This window comes from Durio zibethinus, chromosome 13 (genome assembly GCF_047325235.1).
Source record: "Durio zibethinus cultivar Kanyao isolate XHJ-2024 chromosome 13, ASM4732523v1, whole genome shotgun sequence".
Lineage (NCBI taxonomy): Eukaryota > Viridiplantae > Streptophyta > Magnoliopsida > Malvales > Malvaceae > Durio > Durio zibethinus.
Window position 1 is genome coordinate 25,119,269 of NC_143174.1, and position 26,928 is coordinate 25,146,196.

General features: G+C 35.1%; 4 protein-coding genes and 1 pseudogene across 8 annotated transcripts; 3 read left to right on the plus strand and 2 right to left on the minus strand.

Moving 5' to 3' along the window:
• Positions 1-130: 130 nt before the first annotated feature.
• Positions 131-5,333, minus strand: LOC111303371 (CRC domain-containing protein TSO1-like). 4 transcript variants are annotated; one of them, XM_089742287.1, is made up of 13 exons: positions 5,155-5,333; positions 4,156-4,292; positions 3,527-4,060; positions 3,269-3,418; positions 2,480-3,117; positions 2,319-2,393; positions 2,040-2,211; positions 1,829-1,927; positions 1,662-1,728; positions 1,325-1,469; positions 620-1,226; positions 451-540; positions 131-359 (listed from the first exon to the last, which is right to left on the minus strand). In XM_089742287.1, the coding sequence occupies exons 3-11, from the start codon at positions 3,917-3,919 to the stop codon at positions 641-643; spliced, it is 2,325 nt and encodes a 774-aa protein (XP_089598413.1). In that variant the 5' UTR covers positions 3,920-4,060; positions 4,156-4,292; positions 5,155-5,333; the 3' UTR covers positions 131-359; positions 451-540; positions 620-640. The 4 variants fall into 4 exon arrangements, with proteins under 4 accessions (XP_089598413.1, XP_022755329.1, XP_022755328.1 ...); XM_022899594.2 differs by having other exon boundaries at positions 487-540; positions 3,527-4,067; XM_022899593.2 differs by having other exon boundaries at positions 3,527-4,067.
• A 2,330-nt stretch (positions 5,334-7,663) lies between these two features.
• Positions 7,664-9,391, plus strand: LOC111303375 (transcription factor HY5-like; annotated as a pseudogene). The gene is made up of 4 exons (XR_016326788.1): positions 7,664-7,842; positions 8,124-8,307; positions 8,415-8,566; positions 9,199-9,391. The product of XR_016326788.1 is annotated as a transcription factor HY5-like (transcript).
• Positions 9,392-10,263: 872 nt separating this feature from the next.
• Positions 10,264-17,605, plus strand: LOC111303374 (cellulose synthase A catalytic subunit 1 [UDP-forming]-like). The gene is made up of 14 exons (XM_022899597.2): positions 10,264-10,590; positions 11,109-11,304; positions 11,408-11,589; positions 12,133-12,253; positions 12,336-12,522; positions 12,851-13,117; positions 13,254-13,599; positions 14,242-14,379; positions 14,481-14,606; positions 14,922-15,134; positions 15,232-15,496; positions 15,834-16,030; positions 16,124-16,474; positions 16,626-17,605. The coding sequence occupies exons 1-14, from the start codon at positions 10,510-10,512 to the stop codon at positions 17,211-17,213; spliced, it is 3,258 nt and encodes a 1,085-aa protein (XP_022755332.2). The 5' UTR covers positions 10,264-10,509; the 3' UTR covers positions 17,214-17,605.
• A 1,805-nt stretch (positions 17,606-19,410) lies between these two features.
• On the plus strand, positions 19,411-21,803 carry LOC111303379 (uncharacterized protein At2g34160-like). The gene is made up of 5 exons (XM_022899603.2): positions 19,411-19,645; positions 20,080-20,128; positions 20,657-20,719; positions 20,814-20,878; positions 21,543-21,803. The coding sequence occupies exons 1-5, from the start codon at positions 19,517-19,519 to the stop codon at positions 21,630-21,632; spliced, it is 396 nt and encodes a 131-aa protein (XP_022755338.1). The 5' UTR covers positions 19,411-19,516; the 3' UTR covers positions 21,633-21,803.
• Positions 21,804-22,036: 233 nt separating this feature from the next.
• On the minus strand, positions 22,037-26,366 carry LOC111303376 (adenine nucleotide transporter BT1, chloroplastic/mitochondrial-like). Its single transcript, XM_022899598.2, has 3 exons — positions 25,256-26,366; positions 22,782-22,943; positions 22,037-22,701 (listed from the first exon to the last, which is right to left on the minus strand). Exons 1-3 carry the CDS (start codon positions 25,802-25,804, stop codon positions 22,228-22,230), a joined length of 1,185 nt encoding a protein of 394 aa, XP_022755333.2. The 5' UTR covers positions 25,805-26,366; the 3' UTR covers positions 22,037-22,227.
• Positions 26,367-26,928: the final 562 nt, after the last annotated feature.

Genomic DNA, 26,928 nt, shown 5'->3' on the forward strand with positions numbered 1-26,928 from the left:
GTTGCGGGTAAATAATCTACCCGTGGCTAAAACACAATGATGATGCATACAGGTTTGGAAAATGACAACGAAGACTTATTGAACAGTAGCTTTGATATCTTATAAAAAAATACAAGAAAAAAGGCATTAGTTTTGATAAACCAAAATTTTATTTTCGCACAGTTGAATGGCAACATGTTTGGTGAGTCCTTCCTCTAATTATGAGTAATGAAACATACTTGGCTTGGATTAGAAACATCCAAATAAAAAACTATAAGACTGAAAAGAGAAATAGAGAAAAGAAGACTACGGATCATAAGGCAGAAGCAATCTCTTTCTGGGAATTAGTCTGCTACTTGAAAATATGGCCACTTTAGTACCTGTATACCACAAAAATTTATGATGGTAATAAATCATGCATATAAAATGGCAAAATGATAATTGATGAGTTACAAAGGCATTATGACGAACCTTAAAGGTGTAAATTTTTCAGAGCAAGGTGCTTACTGCTCTCTGAAGCTCAAATACAAAAAACCAACACGAAAATACCCAATGTAGTTGCTGCATAATGTAGTAAAAATTAGTACAAGTCACTATTGGATTCACATAATAAAGGGGCCACTAAAATGTAACAACTTACTCCAAAGTGCAGGTTTGGCAATTAATCATTGCTACTATTTTCTTGAAGATTGCTTCTACTCTGATTACTGCTGCCTTTTGAATCAATGCAAGGAGTGAGCGGTGGAAAAGAAGGCACAGCTTTTAGGATGAACTTACGACCACTTCTTAATGATCCTGAAGAGCTTGACCCAAGCTGATGCAAATTGTGAGGAGGTGAAACTCGCTTGCCATTTGGGGAACTTGCTTTCACAGACTTAATGGGCGTAGAAGTGTCTTTCAATATCTCTGGTGTATCATCCTCCAAAATGCCATAAAGTCCACCACCAGAGTCAAGCCCCTGAAGATTTTTAGTCGCATCTAAAGGAGACATTGGTGTAATAGATGAACTGCACTGAAGGGAACCCCCTGAAGCAAAACAACCACTTCTAGGGCCCAACTGGAATTGTGAAAGACTTGTCAATTCCCTTGCTTTAGATGATGACGAACCCATAATAATCGAGGGATGATTTGGCAGTGAAGTCTGATGGCATTCATCAGCAAGCATGTTTGAGATGGTGAGATCAGACTCAGGTGATGGAAGGCATCTCCTGGAAAGATGTCTGGATACTGATGCCTTCTTTCCATGTCTGAATAAAAAAGTAAGTAATCAGCAAATAAAGAAGTTGAATTGGTATTATTTTGTTTTTCCTGAATGATAGTATGACATCATGACCATAAATCTTACTCTGAGCATTGGAATGAAGGTGTCAGAGGTGTAAGATAGTATGGATCACACAACTCAGAATGCAAGAAATCCTTCTTAGCTGCCACTCTTCTTTCTGATAGCTCCCCGCCACCCCTTTTCACTATTTCTTCAGTCAAACAATAATCTGGAAACACAGCAACAAGGATTATAGTGATTCTCAATTCTTACCTAGCAAAAGATACTAATTTTCAGCCCAAAATAGACCCTAAAATGATGTTGGGAGGTGAGAGCCTATTTCTCTATTTCTAGTTTTGGAGATGAAGACTAGAATGCATTGAGAGAAAACAATCGTAGTGATATTTCTTGCAAAACCCACCTTCTTTCTTGCCATAGACATTTTTACACCCCTCACATCGACATCCAATGGAGCAACCAACATTAGCCTTTTCAATATATAAAGAAGATTCATAAGTCCAGCAACGATATATTAAAGAGAACATGGAAAGCATGACAGATGATTCAGGCGGCAATAAATTTCCAGACCTGATAGCATTCACAATATTTTTTCAGACACATTGACCTTTTGCAATTGCACCCTCTTTTGTGTCTTGCTGAGGATGGCGTCTTCCAGTTTCCGTCTTCCTATAGAGGGAAAATATGACTATGAAATTACAAAACTAGAGGAAAAGAAAAAACACTAAAGCAAAAGGTGTCTCTGTTTTCGCGCTGAGTTGTTTGATATCCTGCTGTTTACCGGAACCTCAGTCAATGGCTGTACAACCCTGGGAGCAAATGCTAGTGGATTACGAGATTCAATTTGTTGACGTGTCTCAAGTACTGTATCTTCATACTCAGGTCTATTGAAGCAACCTTGACAGGAACAAGGTTCAGCACAATAGATTCCGGCAGCAAAACAATCACAATAGCTGCAAATGAATAAAGGAGGAGAAAATTAACATATATCGTACTAATATATCGTACTAATACAGATATGTAAGCGGACTTCAACCAAGTAAAAACACAATTCACTTACAGTTTCAAGCATTTGGTCTTCTTGCAATTGCAACGCTTGCAACCCTCTCCATCTGAGCTGTTTGATATCTTCTTCCTGTAGAAGCATAAACTATTAATGGTCCTGATTACAGAGAGCAAGTTATAACTGTCAAATCTGCAAGAAGTATCATAAACACTTGCCTTTTCTTTTTAGGACTTTGTTGGTTAAACACCTCATTATTATCTTCATCCTCTGAGCTCTTTGTGTTTAGAGTTGTGTGACACTCGATTGATTCCATGGTGCAGAGTGATTGAGAACCAGCAGAACCTGCAATCATGCAGACCTTTGCTTCAAGTGTTCCATCCTGAGGAGCAGCTGATACTTTCTCAAATGCATCTGAGCAATCCTCCATGTTTTCCATTGACTGACAGCTCGTAATAGATGCTGATTTTATCCCCTGTATACCCATAGAATCCACTGCCCATTTCATGCTTGCAGTTCCACCTAGATCCATTGGTATAGCATTAACAATGCTGTTTAGGTGTAAGCCAATACCTGACGGCTTGGAAACAGTTAAGGAAGACCTTTCACCACAGCGCTGTGGAATCATGTTCATTGCCAATTGGGACAAGTTAACCAGTTGCCTCTTTCTTGATGTAGCACTTAAATCCACATAAGATGAACCCAAACCCTCTGTTTCTGAAGTTGTAGCAAGTGATTTTGAAGTGATCATATCATTTGTCAGATTTGGAGAACTTCTGCAGTTTTCTGTAGATTCTGGTTGAACTTCTCCAAATTGAAGGCAACGCCTACTCATGCCACGTTGGTGTTCAGTAGCCTACAAGGACTGTTGTAATTATTCTATTGCAAAAGGAAAATCCTAGCAGCATTTAATAACTAAAACAAAAAACAAAAATTAAAGAGCATTATGCAATCCACTAATCTAATTTTGATATCTATAAGTCAGAGCCACTTCAAATCTTTCATACCTCAAAATCGTGTGTCATGTTATGAACTGGAACATCTGTGACTCCTTCAATGTTTTCAGCAAAATCTTCATATGCCTGAACTCTTTGCAAAGATCCAGGCAACAGTTGAAGGAAACCATCACCTCCATCCCCATCGCCCTCTACCACTATCTGCTCAAAAAAAAAAAAAGAAAGACTGAGAAACATGCATATCTTATCTCCTAATATACATGGTGCTATTTACCAACATGATTTAGGAGGACAGAAATCAATCATTACCTGATGGTCCAAGTGTTTACATTCTTTTTCCTGAGAAGAAAGATCAAACATATTAGACTCAAATTTTTGGCATTCATCAGATATCCCTCGGGCATCATGTTGCTCCTTTGTAATCTTCAATGGCTTCACATCAAAGGTTAACGTTCTTTCAAAGCCTTCTTCACTCTTCCCAGACAACAATTGAGCTGCATCAACTTCCTTCTCCACATCATCTTTGTCATCAAATTTTAAATTCTTTGAGTCTAGTAAACCATTTGCTGATGATTCAAGCACATTATTAGATTGTTTCAAATTTAAGTTGACCAAATATGCAGAGTTTGCACAATCTGCTTCCACAGGGTCAGCCAAGTATTCATCAACACATCCAGAGGAACTACTGGGTTGAACTGACATAGAATCCTTGGTATCATCCACCTTCTTAATATCAGCAACCAATCCTTGCTGCAATTCACTAACAGATCTTTCCAAATTCCCAGGCCCATCGGTATTTTTCTTGTCCCCTTTACCATTTTCAGATACTTCCACGCCGGATGACTGAGGCCTAGGAATAAGGTTTCATGCAATCAGAGGTCAAGCAAGAAGACACTCAAGTGTAAAACAATAAAGCCAAAATCCAAGGGATGACAAACCTTCTAAGAGTATTTATACGTGGAGATGTAAATACAAGAGGGGGAGAATTAAGTCCCAGGAACCTTTGTGCTACATGTGGTGCCTTGTCATGCTTTATAGGAGACAGACTGCTAATGTAATTGGAAAAGGGGGATTCCTGAAATCAAAGTGAAAAATGATAAATAAGAAGTCTAAAATTCACGATAAAGGGAAATGACATGCACTTGTAAAGCCTATACGGTTATCTTGGTAGGAAATGGGAGAAAAAAGGAAAGTAAGGTGAAAATTGCAAAGTAATGGAACTCAATCAAAATTAAGTCCTAAGTTGTTATCCATGTCATACCACAAAGCACATGATAATTGCCTTCAAACCATTATCCTTTTTGGGTAACCAAAATCAGCACATAACTAAACAATAACAGATTCAAAGTGAACATAACACAATACTATCACCTTGTGCAAAATCTAGAACCACAATCATTTAAACGTCCAAGCAGCATTTACTCATCAAAGAAACCTCCAGTCACAAAATAGCATCAATTATAGACAAATTCAAAACTACTTCAAATCCAACCCACCATCCCATTAAAGAACAATCACATCCTAGTACAAAGTTTAGCATGTTACCACTTCATTGAAACGAATCTCCCAATTCCTCTACGAAATCAAAATTTTGACCAATACTTAGTTAAGTAAACCGATTAAATTAGTGGAATTCTAGTCAAACCTCCTTCAAATCACAACTCTACCAACAGAATAAAGTCACTTAACCACACATTTCATGTTCACAAAGACCCCCCCAACCTTTAACATCACTCGCTTACAAAACTCCCAAAATACAAATCTAAAACTGAAACTGAGAAAAAAAAAAAAAAAAAACCCTACCAAGCAGCAAATTTACAAAAAATACCATCTAAAATCAAAGCCAGAAAAGGGTGTAAAAAACTTAGAAAGAAGCTAAAAACACAGGAAATTCTAATTAAAACCAAGAATCACATCAATTAAGAAAAAAAATTTACTTGAACTGGGGAAGAAGTAGAGGCTGTTGCAGAAGAAGAAATTGGGGGTATAGAAGTTTCAGGAGAATCCATGCTTTGAAACCCTAACCCTAATTAGTCTCTGCATTTCCACTGTGATTTTTGTTTTTCTCTCTTTTCCCTTTTAATCTCCTGAATTTTGATGTTGAAAATTGGTCAACATTTTTTTTCCTTTTTAGTTTTTCCATTTTAATTTTACTTACCAAAATCTCGAGGGTTGGCGAGAGACGTAGGCTAAGACGACAAGGGCGGGCATTCAAAAACCGAGCGGGAACATCCCTTGGCCTTCTATTGGATAATTTCTGGGCCCCGTTTAATTCCTTTACTGGGCCAATTTCTACTGGGCTTTGGGCCGTTTCATTTATTTTTTTCTTTATTTTTTGCTTTTAAAAATAAATGTTATTATATCCATATCTAGTTGTTTAGTTCTTTTTTAAAAAATTTATTATTTTTTTTACTTTTTAAAACCTAAAATTGAATAAAAAAACGTTATTATACTTGATTAAAATTAAATAAAAAATTAAAATACAATAATTTTAAAGCACAAAATGGTTAATGTTGAATACATTGGTGCATGTGAATTGTTAATAATTAATAAAAATAATGAGGCTCCGTATTAAATACGGCAACAAATCGGGACAGGACACTTAGCATGAGCTGTCCTACTACGCTCTGTAACCCCGTTTCGGTTGAATATTTACATTTTCAGGTAGATTTAACGATTTATATCATATAAAATATTAAAATTTATGTATTTATATTATATTTTGATAAATATTACATTATTAATATAAAAAATTTTTTTATTAAATTTATATATAATTATCATTAAAATTTTAAGCATATCAATATGAAATATATATTTTAAGTCATGCTATTTTTATATTTTTTTATGTTTTATTAGGATAATGTGTCATGCCATATTTTAAATTGGGATGATTATATTTAGGTATTGCGTTCTGGGTAGTTGCAACTCCATAGGACCCAAAATGCAGCCAACTTTGAGATCTCGTGGGGTTGCATTTGACCAATTGTTTGGTCTTAAGGATTCGATCAAAACAATCTCAATTCTCACCTTCCACCATTGAGATGTTCACAATTCACGTACTTTTGAGAAGGAAAAGAAAACAAAAACATGTTCATAAAAGATACTGATAGCCGTCCAAGTTAGTTGAACGACCTCAATTAACAAAAATCCATACTCAAAACGACAGTAATTCGTGACAAAAATTCCTTATATTTGGGCAGAAGTTTAACAGAACAACCTTCAGCAAGACACAACATGGTCAAACAAAACAAAAAATAAAAACGAAAGTATGTTATACATGGTAAAAATATACTACTCTTTTCCTATTCATCTTCTTAGATTCCATCCATTAACCCGTTTCCTTCATTCTTCCCTTCAAATTCTTCTGTCTTCGCCATTCCTACTCCCTATATACAAAGCCTGAAGCAAACAGAGAGATTGTGTGTTACTTATTGCAGAACCTCCATAAACATGGCAACATTGCAAAGGTCTGTGGTTTCATTCAGGAGGCAAGGGTCATCAGGTTCAGTCTGGGATGACTTGTATGTAATGGGGGAAGACGGGTCGGTGCATTCCAGGGATCAGCTGCGGCCATGCCAGAGTACCAGAGAGCGTAGCAGCTCAAGTGAAACGCCCAACACTTGCCCTCGTAGCATGTCAACCCCAGCCATGAATCCATCTTCTCTTATCAAAGTGATCGGAAAATTGTCTAGTCAAGATAATCCTTTTCCTGAAGCCCCAAAATCCAAGTCAAAAAAGCACAAGCCATAGTTTCAGGATAACATAATATTCTACGTTGTCAAGTTGTTGGGTTCTCTGTTTCTTTACATTCATTATTTCTTTCCATTTATGTTCATAATAAACCATATTTTATGTACTGTTGCGATCGAAAAATTCTTTGACATGCCACATTGGTATAACAAGCTTTAAATTTCTTCAATATAATATAATTCATGTAAGTTTCTATAAAAAAAATTCTTTTCCTGGTACAAAGAAGGCCTTCTCTTAGAATGAATGACGAATCAACCAATTTCCCCCATTTAAAAATTCTTTAACATAGCACACATATGCACCAAATGGGTCCCTGTTTAGTTTCAACTCACTGCTGCAAACAGGTTTGCATGGAGCTGATAAAAGATAATTCAACTAGCACATGCTGCGGTAATACAAAAGTGGGAGACGGTCTCGGCCAGCATATGCTGTGTCCCTAACTCCCGATACACAGCATTCCCTTCCTTTCGACTCCCATCCATCCGTCCGATCAAATCAAATCCAACGGTTCCATTCCTGCACGCTCAGTTTTCATTAACCTTTTATTCACCAACCTCCTCATGGCTCCCATACGTCCACGCTCCCTCACTCTAATCCCTTGGATTTAAATAGAATCCAACGGCTGATACTATTCTGCAACACTCTCTTTCTAATTTACTCACTGCAACATTAATGTCCCGCTCTTTTTTTTTTTTTTGTTTTTTATTCTTTTTGTTTCCACTCCAAAAAAACCAGAGAAAATCTCTCTCATTTTAATTAAATTTTATAGAAAGAAATGCAAGAACAAGCAACGAGTTCAATTGCAGCTAGTTCTTTGCCTTCAAGTAGTGAAAGATCTTCAAGTCCTGCCCTTCAAGTTGAAGTCAAAGAAGGTCACCATTATTTCTCTTTTTTTTTTTCTAGCTATTATTACATTGAAGCTTTAAAATTTCAAGAAAAATGGCTTATCTTTGTAGAAGAAGATGGTTTTTCTATGTGGGTTTTGTAAAATTTTTAGCTTTCTCAATTGGGCTTTTGTTTTTCTTTTCTTGAGAAAATCCATTGAGATTAACAGCATTTTATTTGATACATTGCTTTTTTTTCAAAGGAAAGAAGAAAAGTTTTTTTAGCCTTTCGGGTTTAAAAATCGGAACTTTTTTTTTTTTGTTAGAAGGTATGGAAAGTGATGAAGAGATCCGGAGAGTGCCTGAGATAGGTGGTGAAGTGTCTGCAGCTCGAGCTGCCGGTCGAGAAGCCGGTTCTGTGGTCAGTCCGAATCGGGTTCAGCCATCAGTAGAGGGTGGTCAGAGAAAGGGAGGGAGGAGTCCGGCGGACAAAGAAAACAAGCGCCTAAAGAGGTAAGATTTGGACCATAGTGGGTTCAGCCATATAATATTACTGTTTTGCCGTTCTACGTGGGACTAGTAGCATTTTGGTGAATTTGGTTTTTCTTCCTTTTGAAAAGGTTGTTGAGGAACAGAGTTTCAGCACAGCAAGCAAGAGAGAGGAAAAAGGTGAATGAGCTGTAGAGCAGACTTAAAAGACTTGGAGAAGAAAAACTCTGAGCTTGAAGAGAGGCTGTCCACGTTGCAGAATGAAAATCAGATGCTTAGACAAGTAAATTGCTTTCATCAAAATCTCCCCATCACCCCAATCACCATCCATCCATCACATAACATCATCATCTCATCAAATACCATTCTCCTTCATCTCATATATAAATGTGCATTATATAGACCAATATAAAATGGCCCTTTTATTTTCAATTTTCCCAACTTAGCATGTTATTCAAATGTAATTTGCCGTCTTTAAAAAAAATTGAAAGATCACGAGCTCATGATTAATGGGGCATGTGAGGTGAACCCACATTGCCACTACCAGATAGATGACTGATATTTTGCCTTGATATTCGTTTTGCTTTGTTTATACCATAAAATACTGGGGCTTCAGAATTGAAACCTTAGCTTGTCTTTCCTGTTTGATGTTCCTTGGAAAGTTTTCTGGTGGTTGCTCCATTTTTTTCTCTCTCAACTTAAATCTAAGTAATAATAGTAATAACTAGCTGTGTGGATTGTTGGTAGAATGTTAGATTTTTAATTTCAATATGTTATAATAGATCACGTGTCTGTTGGCAGCTAGGTTTTTAATATAAAAAAAATATCCAACTCAATTTGAATAACTCAGTTACATGAAAACTCAAATAAATGAAACAAGAAAAAATTTCATCTGAACTTCATTGTAATTTGCAGATATTGAAGAACACAACGGCAAGCAAGAGAGGAGGAAATGGCGGTTCAAATGTAGCAGTAGCAGATGGAACCCTTTGAGGAGTGACTTGAATATAGAATTTGTTGGGGTAGAAAAAAAAAAAAACCCGAAGTAAAGAGCCTTATGCCACAGAAAAGTCTATTACCAATGCAATCAAACAGCAGGACTATAGAACTCAGGCAATTTTAATCCTATATTGTCAAAACCTAAACGTTTATCATCTCACAACGATGGCAATGGAAGTTGCCTGTGGTTTAATGCTGGCAACTGCCGGGGGGGGGGGGGTTTCTTGGCACCATACTTACTGTATTGGCTCATTAGGGCTGAAAATTTTGGGTAATGGCTTTTGCTAGTCTGTATTTAATTTCATTGTAGTGGTTGTGAACAAATAATATGGATTTAGGCAGGTTAGCCCGTCGGCAACAACCGCAAATCACTTGCTAAGACTCGTACAATTGTACTGAAAATCATCACTTATTAATTATTATTAGGGTGAGTAGAGTTTGATCAATCAAAATCTAATGAATTTAATTAATTCGATTGGTTTTGATTATGGTCTACTCAATGATTGATTAAAAAATAATTTAATTAATTAATTTGATAGATCTTTAGATTTAAAGTTAATAATTAAATTGATCAAATTGATCGATGTTTGTTTATATATATTATTTATTAAATTTAATAAATTCTCACGAGCAAACGATATTCAAGACGAATAATTTACTAGCACGATGAGGTCATTCATATGCGACTCGTGTTCAAAATGAAAGGATATAATTGTAAATTCGTAATTAGTTAAAAGCCCAAAAAAAGAACTAAAAAATTTAATCCAACGTGGAGAAATCCAGTCCACCGACAGCCACCGGGCGGAGCGGCAGACAAATTTAATTACAGGCTGTTACCAGCAAAGGACACGAGTTGAATATGAAAGAAACAGATTAAAGCGCAGTTGAACACGTGTAATAATGCTATTGGGTCATTAAGCAAATGGTCAAAACGGAGTTAGACTGTTTTCTATAAGAAACTAATTCGTTTAGTTTTTGTCCGACGGCAGCCGTGTCTAAGCTGAAATTCTAGCTCTGGATGTTTTGTCAGTGGTAAAAAAAAAACATTTGTTATTTAGGGGTTGTTTGGCATCGACAAAAAGACATAGCTGGAATGAGTAGAGAGAAGATAGAGATGGCATGTTGAATGGGCGAAGATTTTCACAGCTTTTTCTCAGCCCTCCCCACACTTACATTTTCATCTAAAACGCTTCTTTCTTTTGATCTGTGAAAGAAACAAAAAAACCCATGGAAGCAAGTGCTGGAATGGTGGCCGGGTCTCACCGGAGGAACGAGTTGGTTCGGATTCGACATGACTCTGATAGTGGGGTTTGTGTTTTAAGCTTGTCCATTTCTTATATCAGTCTCTAGTTTGATTCTATTTTTTTTTATTTGATTTGCATTGTGGCGTTTAGATCCGAGTTTGTCATTATGTAAAGTGACTTTTCATTGATTCGGAAATTGGGAAGTCGTTATTTAGACCTAAATGTTTGTTGGTTGAAAGTTAATTTTCAGTCTTAAGTTCGTTTCCTTTTTTGTTAGGCTTTGGTTGACTGAGGAACCGAAGAAGTGGGTAGTGATCGTAATCGGATCTTGAGATTTGATTCTGATATTTAGCCTAGGAACTCATCTGCTGAGTTCTGGTTTTGTCTCCCCTTAGCATTGTGTTGTAGATTTGAATTTATTATTATGTCTTATTCCATGTCGATGATCGGTGGCTCTGATTTTATTAGCAGACATTATACGGGTCTACTTGATATTATATTTAAACCGATGACTCAATTTGGTTCTGAGTGTTCAAATGTTCAGAAAAATTCTGATAGTGTTCATTTTACTTTAAAATGCAGCCCAAACCGCTAAAGAATTTGAATGGACAGACATGTCAGATCTGTGGTGATAATGTTGGACTTACTGCCGCTGATGATGTCTTTGTTGCTTGCAATGAGTGTGCGTTCCCAGTTTGCCGGCCTTGTTATGAGTATGAACGGAAAGATGGGACTCGGTGTTGTCCCCAGTGCAAGACTAGATATAAGAGGCATAAAGGTTTGTCTGTTTGTTTGATTGTTTCTTTTTTGAATTCCATTTTAGGATTTGGCTTCTAAGTTTTTATATCATTGGTGAAGTAAGTAATGTCTGAATATTTCAGGGAGTCCTCGAGTGGAGGGAGATGACGATGAGGAAGATGTTGATGATTTGGAAAATGAGTTTGATTATGCTCAAGGACACAGCAAGGCAAGACGGCAGTGGCAGGGTGAAGATGTGGATCTTTCTTCATCCTCTAGACATGAATCTCAACCAGCAATCCCCCTTCTCACAAATGGCCATACGGTAAGCATTTTATGTGGCTCTGTCCCCATTGATTCTATGAAGTTTGCATGAAGCTTGCACAGATGTTATTATTTGTTTCTTCTTTTAATACCTCCCGACTATCAACCTGGTGGTTAAACACTACTGTTTCAATTTATGAGTTGCCGCATTCAAGTTGGAAAAACAAGCCATGTAAAATCAAGTCATCCATTGTGGTTTATCCTAATCAGATTTTGTATTAATTGACAATTATTTCATGCTTGCTTGGTTTTGTAGGATTTCTTATCCGCTTGCTAAATTTCTTTGATAACTTTTCACACCTGTACAGCAGTTATATGCATTGCTAATTTGCTAGTTCTTTTGTTCATTAGCTGTTAAACTCTTATGGATAACCTGGTTTGATTTAACCTTAAGGCTTTTTTACATTTGGTGAAGTAACTAGCTTTACTACTATTTTCTATGGTGATTAATACTATGAGATTAGAGATTCCTCTGCCTTTTATGTCATTTTGTAATTTTCTAGCAATTGATCATTTCTGCTCACTAATAGGCCAACATTTTCAGGTCTCTGGAGAAATTCCATGTGCTACACCAGACAATCAATCTGTCGGAACAACATCAGGTCCTTTGGGCCCTTCTGAAAGGAATGTTAGTTCATCTCCTTATATTGATCCAAGGCAGCCTGGTAATTAAGTTCTTTGATTTTTTTACAAGCTTTTTTCTTGTTGTTTTATAATCTCAATTGATAATATAATCTGTTCTTATAGTCCCAGTGAGAATTGTGGACCCAACAAAGGACTTGAATTCTTATGGCCTTGGGAACGTTGATTGGAAGGAAAGGGTTGAAAGTTGGAAACTCAAACAGGAGAAAAATGCGATACAGATGACCAGCAGATACCCTGAAGGGAAGGGAGATATAGAAGGAACTGGTTCAAATGGGGAGGAATTGCAAATGTGAGTTTATTTCCTCTGTAATTAAACCAAAATTAGTTTACTCTGTTCCCTTGAGTGCTTTTTTCATATCTTTATGACCTTATAAATTACACCAAGTTGATATTTTTGTCATCTTTAATTGTTCTTTTTTTTTTCTCTTTAATTTTTTGGTTAATGTTGATTTTTGGGTATTATCAATCTATTATACTTCTATGATGAGATGCATATTATGTCCATTCTTTCTTTCTGATTTTGTAGAAAGAATTGATATGATTTTCACTTTGTTGCCCTCATCTATGCATTTCATGTATGCGATTCTTTTTAAAGTTTGGTAGTTCTTGTACAATAGGGCTGATGATGCTCGTCAACCTCTGAGCCGTGTGGTGCCTATTTCTTCATCTCACTTGACCCCTTATCGTGTTGTGATCATTCTCCGGCTTATCATTTTGGGCTTTTTCTTGCAATATCGTACAACTCATCCAGTGAAGGATGCATACCCACTGTGGCTAACATCTGTTATTTGTGAGATTTGGTTTGCTTTATCTTGGCTTCTGGATCAGTTTCCAAAATGGTCTCCCATCAATCGTGAGACCTTCCTTGACATACTAGCTTTGAGGTCAGTTCTATTACTTTCACTGATAGACCGTTGGTTATTTGTCTGAAAATCTCTCTTGCTCTCTCTCTATGCCTGTGTGTATTGTTGGTTCTGTTGCCTGTTCATACGACTAATAGTGGTAGGCTTTATTTTCTAGATATGACCGGGAAGGGGAACCATCACAGCTAGCCCCTGTAGATGTTTTTGTTAGTACAGTGGATCCACTCAAAGAGCCTCCACTTGTCACGGCGAACACTGTCTTGTCGATCCTTGCAGTGGACTACCCTGTGGATAAAGTAGCTTGCTATGTTTCAGATGATGGTTCAGCTATGTTGACTTTTGAAGCCCTCTCTGAAACTTCGGAGTTTGCAAGGAAGTGGGTGCCTTTCTGCAAGAAGCACAACATTGAGCCTAGAGCTCCTGAATTTTATTTTGCTCAAAAGATTGATTATCTAAAGGACAAGATACAGCCTTCTTTTGTGAAGGAGCGCCGTGCAATGAAGGTCAGTCTAAAGATACATAATTATGCTTGTGTGTTTGTTATGTTGTTGGATATATATTAAATGTATCCCTGAGAAGTTCTTTAATTATCACATAAGTTTTCTGACTCTTACATTTCCAAATTTCACATTTATGTTTTTGGTTTAGAAAGGATTTAGTTTAATTTTGGTTGTTAACCTAGAATTAGATTTCCTTCAACATGATGCAAATGTGGTTTATATCTTGAGATGAATAAAATAGTAGTGAAATATAAGAATATTTGAATTGGAGGCAACATTTAAATCATAGTGCCTTGTGAAACATAGTTTCATGGACCTATAGAAATAGTTGTTAGGATCTTTGGATGATTTCTTGAGCAAATGTCATTTTTATGGTATTTCTTGCTAAACCTTGTGCTAAACAGTCCAGGCGTTCATCCATTATTTTATTTGATCTCAGTCACTATAGAAAATAAATAAATAATGGAAGAAACAAATCTCCAGAGTGCACCAAGAGGGTGCCAACCTGAGTGAAAGGCATTTTAGAATTTGAGATCAATAAAATTTAATGTGATTCACTTCTCTCACTGCTTCCTATTAAACCAGAAAAAAATGGTGCCTGTTACATTCTTTTAACATGGAAAAGGTGAAATTTTCTTTCAACAGAGAGAATATGAAGAATTCAAAGTGAGGATCAATGCCCTTGTTGCCAAGGCTCAGAAAATGCCTGAAGAAGGTTGGACAATGCAGGATGGTACACCATGGCCTGGAAATAATCCAAGAGACCATCCAGGAATGATACAGGTATTATCCTGCTTCCAGTTGTGTTTATATAAATTGGCTCCGTGGTTTTCTTACTATCATGGTTCTTTCCATTTTATAATGTAATTTTTTTCAAACGACAGGTGTTTTTAGGCCACAGTGGGGGGCTTGATACTGATGGAAATGAGCTACCTCGCCTTATCTATGTTTCTCGTGAGAAACGACCTGGCTTCCAACACCACAAGAAAGCCGGAGCCATGAATGCTTTGGTATGCCATTCTCAGACCTTTTTCAGTTTCACTATGTTTTCCATTAAGCTGTTACAGATGTCCTCTGGTCTTTTTGGGGCACTGTATGTCATAAATGCATCCCGTAACCAAAGTGTTTTAGAGCATTATATTTATATCAGATACATACCTTTCAATGATCCTGCCATAAGTCCTTTTTCTGGATATTCCTACAGAGGAATATGTCACATAGACGTGTGGGCTTGTTTTGCTTCAGGATTTTAGATCTTTGGCACATGCAACTGTAGGGCTAGAATCAATTTCATTTTCTAATCTGGGTTATTTTTTGATTTGCAGATTCGAGTTTCAGCTGTTCTTACAAATGGGGCATTTTTGTTGAATGTTGATTGTGATCACTACTTCAATAACAGTAAAGCTCTTAAAGAAGCAATGTGTTTCTTGATGGATCCTATCCTTGGAAAGAAGACATGCTATGTGCAGTTCCCACAACGTTTTGATGGCATTGACTGGCACGATCGATATGCCAATAGGAATATTGTGTTCTTTGATGTATGGCCCACTTAATTTGCCCTCAGAATAGAATTTCTTTCTGATTACGAATTAGTTAATGGGAATGTTAGTTCATTTCGTACTTGTTATTTTGCAGATTAACTTGAAAGGTTTTGATGGCATCCAAGGTCCAGTCTATGTGGGAACTGGTTGTTGTTTCAACAGGCAAGCTCTATATGGGTATGATCCAGTTCTGACAGAAGCTGATTTGGAACCAAATATTATTGTTAAGAGTTGCTGTGGTTCAAGAAAGAAGGGAAAGAGTGGGAATAAAAAATACATCGACAAGAAAAGGGCAGCTAAGAGAACTGAATCCACCATCCCTATTTTCAATATGGAAGACATTGAGGAGGGTGTTGAAGGTAGGCTTTCATCAAAACTCCTCTACTGTTTTCTGATTATTATCTCCAACTGATTTTATTTTCTTTGCAGCGGCACTACATCATATCAATTTGTTTTATACGTGAGATAGTGTCAGTACTTCCCATTTCTGTATGGCTGCTATAAAATTTTCATTATTTTGTATTTTTCCAGCATCATCATTGTTCAAGAACACTTATAAACTCAATTATATAAAAGTATATTGGATACTGGATATTCCATGTTGATTAAGTTGAGGATGAAGATGAACTCAATGACCTATAGTGTTAGAATACCCTTTCTCTGTGTGGTTTTAACTTCATTCATTGTATTCTGCAGGATATGATGATGAAAGGTCTCTTCTCATGTCTCAGAAGAGCTTAGAGAAGCGATTTGGTCAGTCCCCAGTATTTATTGCAGCTACCTTCATGGAACAGGGAGGCATTCCACCATCAACCAATCCTGCATCTCTTTTAAAAGAAGCAATCCATGTTATTAGTTGTGGATATGAGGACAAGACTGAATGGGGCAAAGAGGTAAGTTAGTGAAGTATCATGGCCTTTGGTAGCATATAAGCCAGTATCCCTTTTTATATGCACCGACTTTAGTGTTTCTTTTCCTGTCACTAGATTGGATGGATTTATGGTTCTGTTACAGAAGATATTTTGACTGGTTTTAAGATGCATGCGCGGGGGTGGATATCAATCTATTGCATGCCTCCTCGTCCAGCATTTAAGGGGTCGGCTCCTATCAATCTTTCCGACCGTTTGAACCAGGTTCTTCGATGGGCCTTGGGTTCTATTGAGATTTTGCTGAGCAGGCATTGCCCCATATGGTATGGCTACAATGGAAGATTGAAGCTTCTGGAGAGATTAGCTTACATTAACACCATTGTTTACCCCCTTACCTCTATTCCTTTGCTTGCTTACTGTATGCTTCCAGCCTTTTGTCTTCTGACAGGAAAATTTATCATTCCCGAGGTAAGTGATTATTATAGCTTCTCTTTTTGCTTTGGAACAGACTTTCCTCTTTGCATCCCTAAACCTAACGCTGCAATTCTCTAAAATCTTTTTCCTCTGATATTTTTCAAATGCCACAGGCACTAATGTTTTTCTTCCAATTTTTATGCAGATAAGCAACTTTGCCAGCATGTGGTTCATTCTTCTTTTCGTCTCCATTTTTGCTACTGGAATACTTGAGCTTAGGTGGAGTGGTGTCAGTATTGAGGACTGGTGGAGAAATGAACAATTCTGGGTCATTGGTGGGACATCAGCTCATCTCTTTGCTGTCTTCCAGGGTCTTCTGAAAGTTCTTGCAGGAATTGATACCAACTTCACTGTCACTTCAAAGGCATCTGATGATGATGGCGAGTTTGCAGAGCTTTATGTTTTCAAATGGACATCCCTTCTCATCCCTCCAACCACAGTACTCATTGTGAACCTGGTGGGCATTGTGGCCGGTGTATCGTATGCGATAAACAGTGGTTACCAATCCTGGGGTCCCCTTTTTGGCAAGCTTTTCTTTGCCATATGGGTCATTGCCCATCTGTATCCTTTCTTGAAGGGTTTGTTGGGTCGTCAAAATCGTACCCCTACAATTGTCATTGTCTGGTCTATTCTTCTCGCTTCAATCTTCTCCTTGCTGTGGGTGCGAATAGACCCCTTTACCTCTGATGCAACAAAAGCTGCTTCCAATGGTCAATGTGGCATCAACTGTTAGTTTCATTTTGATATCATTTTGTTGCCTCTCTCTCCCTCAAGTTGGCCATCGCGTATATAACAAAAGAAACTAAGATGTTACAGCCATATGCATGATATAGGTTATGACTGTTCGTCTCCATGAATTTATATATTGTTTGACAGATGAAGACCCAAGACCAACAACCCTGTATCTTTTCGTTCACTTTCATTCTTCTTCAAGGTTTTGCTGCTGATGGTCCGAAGATGTTTCTGTGGTGCGGACCTAAGTTTGGTCTTGATGTTGTGTAGTTCTATGAATTTTTTTTTTTATGCTAAGATCATATAGAGATATTTGTTCATCCATGTCATAAAATAAAAAACTACGGATATTAAATTTTAAAACTTAAATTTATTGAATGTTATTTTTTAAAAGAGTATGAGTTACGCATTATGACATATAATTTAAGAAGAAAGATTTAGATGAATTTTTTTAAAAAAAATTTATGATGTTTCTTATTAAAAATGATTTAATAAAAATTAAAATAAAAAATTAAAATTGAAAGATCTCATATTAAGTAAGTAAAATTTGAAAAAAATTTAATAAATTTTGATATATATTTTTAGATGAATATTTTTAGTAAAAATATTAATAGGATCTTTACTATTGAATAAATATTAATTAAATTTAAATTATAGATAATATTTTTAATATTATTACGTATTATTGATTTTCGTATTAAATTTTATTAATTTATTGATTTAGATTTTTAATTAAATTACTTTAAACAAATTTTTTACAAATTTTTTCTAAAATTTTTTTATGTAAATCTAATATATATATATATATATATATATATATATATATTATAACAATATACATAAACAAGTTTATCACATAAGTACCTAATTGAGCAATTTTTTTAAATGACACAAATGATAGTTTTTTAAAAGAAAAAGATAATTTTTTTAATTACAAATTAGATAATTTTAAATTTATTTAAATATTAAAATTATTCAAATTGTAATTAAAAATTATATCAATTTAGAGATATATTTTTTAAAATTAAAAAATGTGAAATATGGGTTTTATTTTTTTAATAAATAATTTTAGTTGTTTACCAAATAACCTTATTTAAAAATTTATTTAATTATCAAAATCTTTCAAACATGTTTAAAAATTAAAAAGATTAAGTTTATCAAAATATTTCAACAATATTTTTTATCTTGATTTAAAAAAATCATCTTTTTAAATTTTACGTAAAGCATTAAAAATTTAACTACCTTTATATAAGATTTTAAAAATTCAAAAAATTATCATCTTAAATTTTTAAATAATAAGATCATCAAAATAATTATATTCATTTGAATTCTAATTATCAATTTTAAATTTCAAATAAATGCAAAAAAAATAAATATTATTTTTATCACTTATTATATCCATTTTAAATTTTAAAAAATTAATTTAAAAAATATCTATTTAATTCTAATTACCATTAAATAATTCTTCTATAAATTTAAAATAACAAATGTAATGTGTGTTATATCAACCTTTTTATTTTTCAGTAATTTTTTTAAAGTTATATTCTATTTCTATTACAATTTATTTATTTTTTGTTTATAACTTTTTTTCAAGATATATTTTATTATTATTACAGTTTCATTTTTATGAAAAATATATATTTTTTCAATTTTTATTTTACATATTTTTCACATATTTTTTATATTTTATATAATAATTTATTCAAGATTATTAAAGTAAAAGTATATTGATATTTATTTTATTATTTAATTTATCATTCAATAATATATATTTTTATTTTTTAAAAAAGATATAATTTGAAAAGTATATAAATATTATAGTAGATAAAAATATCTAAAAGAAAAATATAAAATTTTTCTTGCTATTTAAAAAAAATTTATTTTTTAATAATAAGTTAATAAATATATATTATATGTTACGAGTTTTAAAATTTTAAATATAATTTTTAAAAAATTAATTTATATATATTTATATTAAATAAATAAAATTATTTCATATATCCCTCTAAGTTTTGTGTATAACAATCGCCTTGAATTATTAATGCAAGCATCTAAAATTTTGACCGGAAAAAGAGACAGAAAAAGGGTCTTAACTCTTTAGTCAGCGCAGGCCCACGTAAACCCAATCTAAAGCAAACTAAACGATGACGTTTATGGTGCAAAAAGATAGGAGGAAAAACCCCAATAAAGAGTGAGCGACTGGGCAAATGCTAGGGCTTCTGAGCCTGGTGGTGAGAACTGACTAGATATATAGTTAGGGTTTTTTCTCTCTCTAGAAGGAGAAGAAGAGGAAGAGGAAGCAGAATGGAGGGGATAACAGAGGGAGTGAACAACTTGAACATCACGGATTCATCAGCCTCCAACAACAAGAAGAACCGTATCCAAGTCTCCAATACCAAAAAACCCCTCTTCTTCTACGTTAATCTCGCCAAGGTTCACTCCTCTTTTCCTTTTCCTTTGTTTATCGTTTCTGGGTTTTTCTCAAATCTCTCTCTCTCTCTCTCTTGCTGATCTGTTTGTCTGCTCAGACAGTTCTAGCATTGATTAATTTTAAAGTATGCTATTGTTTTTTTTAGCCATTAAGGAGTAATAGCCTTAATAATATGATTTTGGGTTTTCATTTATGATTTTTTTTATGTCATTCTGTTTCATTTCTGGATGATTATCTTCTTCATGTGAAAAATTCATGAGTTTTTTTTTTTTTTTTGGCTTTTTTCTATTTTAAAAATAGAATACACGATATTATAAGACAAATAAGAAATGTATCTTTTTTGGATAAGTGACAAATATGAACTGCAAGAAAAAAAATTGAATAAAAGCTGATTTTGCGTAGTTATTTAAGCAACTTTTTTGCTCCCTTTTGGCAGAGATACATGCAGCAATTCAATGAGGTGGAACTCTCTGCTCTTGGAATGGGTATTCTTTCTTTGCTCTTTCTTGCACTTACATTCTTTCTTTTTTTTTTTGAAGGGGGGGGGGGGAGATTATTGAAAGTATCATCTATTTTGATGCTCTTGTCAGTATGAATTTTGAAATTCAGCTGATTTTGCTGTAAGTTTTGAAGTGGCAATTTGCTTTTGCTGCTTTATTAGATGTTATCTATTTAGCTTTGGACAGATGGAATCTGCTATCTGCATTTATAGTTTCAACTATGAGTGGCTAACACATAACGGGGGCTCATGTTCTGTTTTATTGTCATTAGCTTTATAATTGCAATGTTAGCCGTAAGAAAGAGTGATCATTTTCTTTTGTACCACAGGTTGATATAGAACACGTTACATTGACATATAGACATGTTACGTGTTCATCGATTGTGGCATGTAACTGATGGATGTGTTGCTGTTCAGATCAATCTTAATTTAGAATGTTGGGAAAAAAACATATTTCTTGATTACTTATTTTTTCATGCTTTCTTTACAACTTGCATTTAAATGCTGTCTGCAGCTATTGCTACAGTTGTTACCATTGCTGAAATATTGAAGAACAATGGGCTGGCTGTCGAGAAAAGTAAGACTCTTACTCTTAACAAGATTCTTTTTATTGTTCATCTCATGTTGAGAACTCAAACTTACTATCACGGTATTCATGCATCATATGCCAGAAATTATGACTTCTACCGTTGACATGAGAGAGGAATCAGGGGGACGGCCAGTTCAAAAAGCTAAAGTAAGTTGTGTTCATCATGTGGCTTACATTAGACTGACCTCAATGCTTTCAGAAACAGGAGTTCTATTCTTTTGTATGCAAGTCCATATGATCAATTAAATAAATAAGGAATCTATGAAATTGGGCCTCTGATTGTTGTGAAGTGATGTGACATAACTTCTGTTAATTGGTGGAGTAGAAAAATGGGATGAAACAACAATTTATGATTTTTGTCATATTTGCTCATTTGAAACCCACTGAATGGTGTGATGTTGTTAGCGCTAGGCGTTGGCGTGTCTTGGTGAAGGCCCCCTGGCAATTAGGATTGGAAAATTCACTTGTAATTCGTAATGAAACTTGTGATATTTAGCAGTTTATTAAATTAAAAGTTTTAGGCCCCAGTTGTTGGAATAATTTCTATTGATATCAATGCATGTTCAATTGTTCACATATATGCTACTCATATGGAAAGGTGCTGTCACCGTTTAACCTGCTTATGGTTAGTCATTAGCGTAGAGGGTTGGTTCTCACCTTGGTTTGTTATTGTATAGGTATGACTTTGGTGTAGTAAAGTCTCCTGTATAATTTTGGTCCATTTTAGCTCTCTTATATTAATTTTCCTGAAATGGTTGAACCTACACTAATGTTGACTGAGGCTGACAGCGTGGAGTTTATTATTTTGCAGATTGAAATTCTACTGGGAAAGTCAGAGAAGTTCGATGAATTGATGGCAGCTGCTGCTGAGGAAGTCCTAGATAATGAGGAGCAGAGCTAAGATGAGATGTTTTCTTAATTTTAGCTTCTGTCACTTGATTCTGGATACCTTTAACAGTTCTTTTCTCGTTTGGCTGTTTGGAGTGAAGCTTACTCGCTGTGATGATATTTTTAGGAATTTTTGTAAAATACAATGGCCTCTTTGTTATTCAAAATTCAAATTTGTTGCTAATTCCATGCTTACATGGTAGAATAGTTGAAACATTTGCTCCTCAGCTTATAGATTAATCTGTTCTAATAATTTAATGTTGCCTTCTTAGTATCTTCTTTTTCTATGCTTTAGAAAAATGTTTTCCCTTCAGCGTAGGTAATGCAGGAAAGAAATTACACAGTAAAATGTCTGAGTGGAATACATGTTAAGGGCAGGCTGAAAAGGATGAAGAGAGTAACCACTTAAGCAAGCTCTGAAACAGAACTCAACAAGTCTTTTCATTCTTCAAATATGACTTATCAGTTTCATTTTCAAGATCATTTCTTAACAAAAAATTTCCAGGAGAAAAATATCAAAAAACAAGAAGGAAAAATATGAAACTAAAATGTATGACAACTCATTCTTCTGTTCAAAACGATGAATTTATTCCCTTCAATAAGAAATTCTATGCTTCCTCATCTTTCTCTACCAGTATCCTTTTGCATGCTTCGTAGCACATGAAAGAAATCCCAGCAGCAGGCACCAACTTCATGCAACTAGGACCCAAGCCTTTATATAGACCTTGAATCCCTTCTTGTTCAAGAATGCTTGAGAGTGCATGCAGCACATTCTTGTAGACCTGCCTTCCATTGAGAGCTCCAACCTGCATGTGCTTGCGAGCCACCTCAAGTGGGAAGGTTGCAGTACTTGAAATAGCCCCAGCTAGTGATCCAATTAAAAGGGTTTCAATATTGCCAATTTTCTCCTCCTTTAAAACTTTACGATACACTTTCCGAAGAGTATCGTATGCAAAATAATTCGTGGCGGCATATGGAATCACTCCAATAAGACTAGGAGCAAGGCCTCTATAAAGTTCAGCAGGGCCTTCCTTTTGCAGTATTTTTAAGAAAGCATCAAGTATACCATCATACATATTTTTCTGCAAAATGAACCAATCTTGGATATAAATGGAAAACACCATTCTTACTCAGTGAATTACAAATTTTAGATTGTGTTTACCTCAATGGTTAATCGAGTCTTAACTAACTCAAGAGGATAGGTGCACAAAGTTGAGCTGACTCCAGCACAAGCCCCTGCAATTAATGAGGCAGGAATTGGAATCTTCGGTTCTTCCCCAGGTTTAGGTGACAATTGCTTATTCACAGTATCAAAAGCAAATAGCTGCAGAACATGAGAAATTTAGTATTTGAACATGCTAGGAACAATTGCAACTTTCATTTTGACTAAACAAGAGTATTCTATATTGAGATAAAATACAGCATAGAATCATAATATCCAGAAGGACGCAGCTAATCCTTTCCACTACCATCTTATTGGTCTATTGACTTTAAACAGGAAAAAAATCGTTAGCAATGGCTCAAATCATGTTTACTATCAAGGCCTTCCAGTAGGTCTGTACTTAATGGCACCAAGATTACATCCATAACAAGGAGCAAAGACAAGTATAGAGCAATATTTTGCTGCTTTAATTAGTGAAGAAGACAAGATAGGAGCATTCATGCAATACATAGAAAGGATGAAACTTGCAAACTATTCTTTGCAACCAGCCTACAACCAAACCACCCTCTGGCTAGTAATAAGAACACAAGCACAGATGACCTCTGAGAAAAGCTTGCTTAAACCTAATATCAATCGTGTAACAGGCCTCTACCATATAATTGAGGATAGGAATTAAAGTTGGGCTAATGTCACAAACAGCCCCTAAACTATAGAGAAATGTTTAATATGATACTTGAACTTTAAAAATTTTTAATGTGGTACCTGAACTATAAATATGTTAACCAATGTAATACTCAATCCTAACGTGGCTAGCTTCAAATGATGACATATGATAGACAAACAACCCTTCAATTACCACATTAGTTAATAGATTCATAGTTCAGATACTAGATTAGAGATTTTTAAAATTTAAGTATCTCATTGAATATTTCAATATAGTTTAAAAGCCATTCATGACATTAACTCGTTAAAGTTTAAACTACAAAAGCATAACCAGCAATGAAGAAATAGTACAAGCCATAGAACTAATGACAGCAATGTTCACCAACAGGTGGCCTATGAAAATGATACCAGCAATTGTTTTCTCCACATCTTTCATATGTTTGAAGTTTATTCTTGAGAAAGATAAGAACCGGAAAGAAAATTGCAGAAGAAGAAAAAGGCATATAAAGACCTGTGTACTACCTATCGTGAATCCTACTACATGTTTCCACTGGACTATTCAATCACTGAGAATATGTATTATACTAAAAGAAGACTTAATAACCAAAAAAAAAAAAAAAAACAAAGTAATTGGAATTGAAGTGTAAAATTGATGACAAGACCATTAACCTACATGTTAAAAATATGACATCTTCAATGGTTTTGCCCATCTCCTTATATAATTAGTTTATCCTTTAGGACTTAGTCAATTACATATTCAATTGATGTTATTTAACCAAATCGAAGCAATTGGCAGCAAGTAGATGCTTGTCAATATTTCTTATACATAATCAGTTTTTGACTGAAGCATAACTTTTGAGGAAAGATAATGAGAGGAAGATCCAAAAAGATATGGAAAGAAACAACAAAAGCAGGCATCAATGGCAGAGAATTAACTGAGACTATGGATTTACATAGAAACATCATTCAGTGACCATTAACAGAGGATATGGATTTGACTGGAGCAGAAAGATGCAATAGTATATACAAACAATTTCACTATTGTGAAAGTTCTTCCTCTTCCTTTATTCTGTCTTAACCAACCATTTTGATGACATGTCCAAAAAAAAAAGCAGCAAGAAAATGAAAAACCAAATTCCTGGGTTTGCCACATTTTCCCACCGATTATATTTTCTGTTTCAAGGTTGTGCCATCCCAAAGTGGTTGGTACTAAATGACTCTTAAGGGACTAAACAAATTTCTTTGTATTTGGCACCCACTACATTTACTGTTTCTTTAGCAACTTCTTAGCGAAGGAAAATGGAACTGTTTCACTATCCAATCAATCAGAAAACTACCACTTTGATCTGTTTAAGGAAAAAATCTATACTTTGGCTTGAACAGTGAGCCATATTGTTAAAATGAAATTATAAAGAAACCCCAATACAACAATAAAGCATAAAACTAGTAACCGCTGTGCGTCAGCTTACAACCACAGTAGAGAAAACAATATATGCGGTTAGACACAATAACAAACAAGCAAAAGGCTGACATCAAGAAACAGAAGCTAAAAAGGTGTTACATACTGGCATTGATTATATAACAGCATTGAATAATAGATAGAAAACATTAAAACAATATTAATCTGGATCATTCACATTCGAAAGTACCTAGCCTATCAATGAACCAAAATACTTCACTGCACAAAGATCACCACAAAGCTCAAAACTAAGCAATTAATTAACCAACATTGCATTATCCAGTACCACAAAACCATAAGCAAACTGAATAACATTCATAAAAATACCAATAAGAATTCAGGGATTTAATACCTCTATCGCCTTGCTTGGTGCAACTCGAATCACATTAACAAAATTACCCCTAAACAACCCTTTCCACCCATCAGTCTTCATTATATCATGGAACACCTCAGTTGTAGAATTCCCACTACTCCCAACCATCAAATGCGTCCTTATTGTCTCCAATGGTGCCACGCAAGTCCTTGAAACCGCCCCCGCTATGGCACCGCTTATTAACCTCCTTAATGAAGGATTAGCAACCCTGATTTTCAGTTTTAAGCCAACTTTCTTCTTCTTCTTCAGAGCTGCTTCACCTTCCGATACTCCAACAACCCGAATTTCCTCTTGTGATGGTAAATATTTCACAAGCAAATCGGAAAATGGAGCTTTGATTCCACCATTGTCACGGGGGTTTGGGGAGTTTGGTGAAACGCCGAATCCCATTCCCATTTGACCAACGCTTGCAAATAAGCCACCTGGATAAATGTTATTCTGTTCGCGACTCCATTGAGACTCCAAATCACATATAGAGAAAAACCCACCTTTCTTATCATCAAATAACTGAATTCCTCTCTTGCCCATGATTGACAAAACTTCAAAAAAATTTTTAAAAAAATATCTTTTTTTCTGGGGTTTATTGAATACCCAAATTCCTTTTTTTACTGTTTTAAGAGAATTTAGAGTATTTGTGAAGAAAATATTCGATTTTGAACAAATGGGTGCCTAAAAAATTTTTTTTTGAAAAATGGGTACAAGAGAAAATCAAGTTTTTTTGAAGAATCCAAAGAGAAGAGGCGACGAAAACAAGAGACAAATGGAGAACTTACAACCTTAAAATGAAAGAATAAGAAAAAGCGATAGGGAAAGAGAGAAAAGAGGAGGGTAGGTGAATGAATCTGATTCTCAGTTTTTTTTTCCCCTCTTTAAGAAGGAATGACTGGTGTCAAAAGGTGTATACAGTACGGTTGCTTTGGTGTTATGGGTTAGAGTTGGAAGGTGTTAGGTTTTGTTGTACTTCCAACCCAACAAGGTGGTCTCTTCTCCGCTGTTGCTTTGGAGATTTCAGTAATTTGAACTGTTTTAAATGTTGGTTTTCATAGGAAATTCGACAACAGAAAGCATATATAATAATTTAATTGATTCTTTCTTTGGCTGCTGGCACTTTGGTGCTATATATTTTGAATAAAGAAGATTTTATACGACCCACACGACCGCCCTAAACGATTATCCAGGTTCCAAAATATAAGACAAATTGTTGCTGTTTTCACTTTCTAGTCAGCACTCAAAGCCACTCGATTTTACGAAGGCAAGCAAGAAGAAACATAAGAAACCCTTGGTGCCCGAGTGCTGACCTTTTGTTGTCATTCTGGGTTCTTCTTTTCCTTTCAGTTTGACCTCACCCAACATAAGAAACCCCTGTTTCCACCTTTGGGCAGTTTGCTCAATACACATCTATATTCTATCGATTTAATTTGGCTTATTTCATTTCTATATGAATATAATACTAGTCCCAACTACCAAGTATCAACATCTTGTCTTGTTGAGAAATTGTCATGTGTTGTTCACTTCAAGCATGTTTTTCAGGTTTCTTTCTTGAAACAGTTGGTCAACCTGTTAAACGACAAAAAATAACGTGCTGGTGGAAAGTCCTCAGGTTTGGGTGTGGTTGTGGCCCCTTGACTTGAAAATTGCCACTGCACCCGTTA

What these genes read in the sequence shown, in the direction of transcription:
- LOC111303371 (XM_022899594.2), bottom strand. Translation starts at nt 5,226, where the DNA reads ATGGATTCTCCTGAAACTTCTATACCCCCAATTTCTTCTTCTGCAACA. An exon ending in AGCCATTGACTGAGGTTCCG is followed by an intron (nt 1,928 to 2,039) that starts GTAAACAGCAGG and finishes TTCCCTCTATAG; the next exon opens with GAAGACGGAAACTGGAAGAC. An exon ending in CCTTCATTCCAATGCTCAGA is followed by an intron (nt 1,227 to 1,324) that starts GTAAGATTTATG and finishes TTTTTTATTCAG; the next exon opens with ACATGGAAAGAAGGCATCAG.
- LOC111303374 (XM_022899597.2), top strand. Translation starts at nt 10,510, where the DNA reads ATGGAAGCAAGTGCTGGAATGGTGGCCGGGTCTCACCGGAGGAACGAG. An exon ending in AGGAGCGCCGTGCAATGAAG is followed by an intron (nt 13,600 to 14,241) that starts GTCAGTCTAAAG and finishes TTCTTTCAACAG; the next exon opens with AGAGAATATGAAGAATTCAA. An exon ending in GGAATATTGTGTTCTTTGAT is followed by an intron (nt 15,135 to 15,231) that starts GTATGGCCCACT and finishes GTTATTTTGCAG; the next exon opens with ATTAACTTGAAAGGTTTTGA.
- LOC111303379 (XM_022899603.2), top strand. Translation starts at nt 19,517, where the DNA reads ATGGAGGGGATAACAGAGGGAGTGAACAACTTGAACATCACGGATTCA. An exon ending in ACTCTCTGCTCTTGGAATGG is followed by an intron (nt 20,129 to 20,656) that starts GTATTCTTTCTT and finishes TGCTGTCTGCAG; the next exon opens with CTATTGCTACAGTTGTTACC. An exon ending in TGGGCTGGCTGTCGAGAAAA is followed by an intron (nt 20,720 to 20,813) that starts GTAAGACTCTTA and finishes ATCATATGCCAG; the next exon opens with AAATTATGACTTCTACCGTT.
- LOC111303376 (XM_022899598.2), bottom strand. Translation starts at nt 25,804, where the DNA reads ATGGGCAAGAGAGGAATTCAGTTATTTGATGATAAGAAAGGTGGGTTT. An exon ending in CACCAAGCAAGGCGATAGAG is followed by an intron (nt 22,944 to 25,255) that starts GTATTAAATCCC and finishes CATGTTCTGCAG; the next exon opens with CTATTTGCTTTTGATACTGT. An exon ending in AGACTCGATTAACCATTGAG is followed by an intron (nt 22,702 to 22,781) that starts GTAAACACAATC and finishes TTCATTTTGCAG; the next exon opens with AAAAATATGTATGATGGTAT.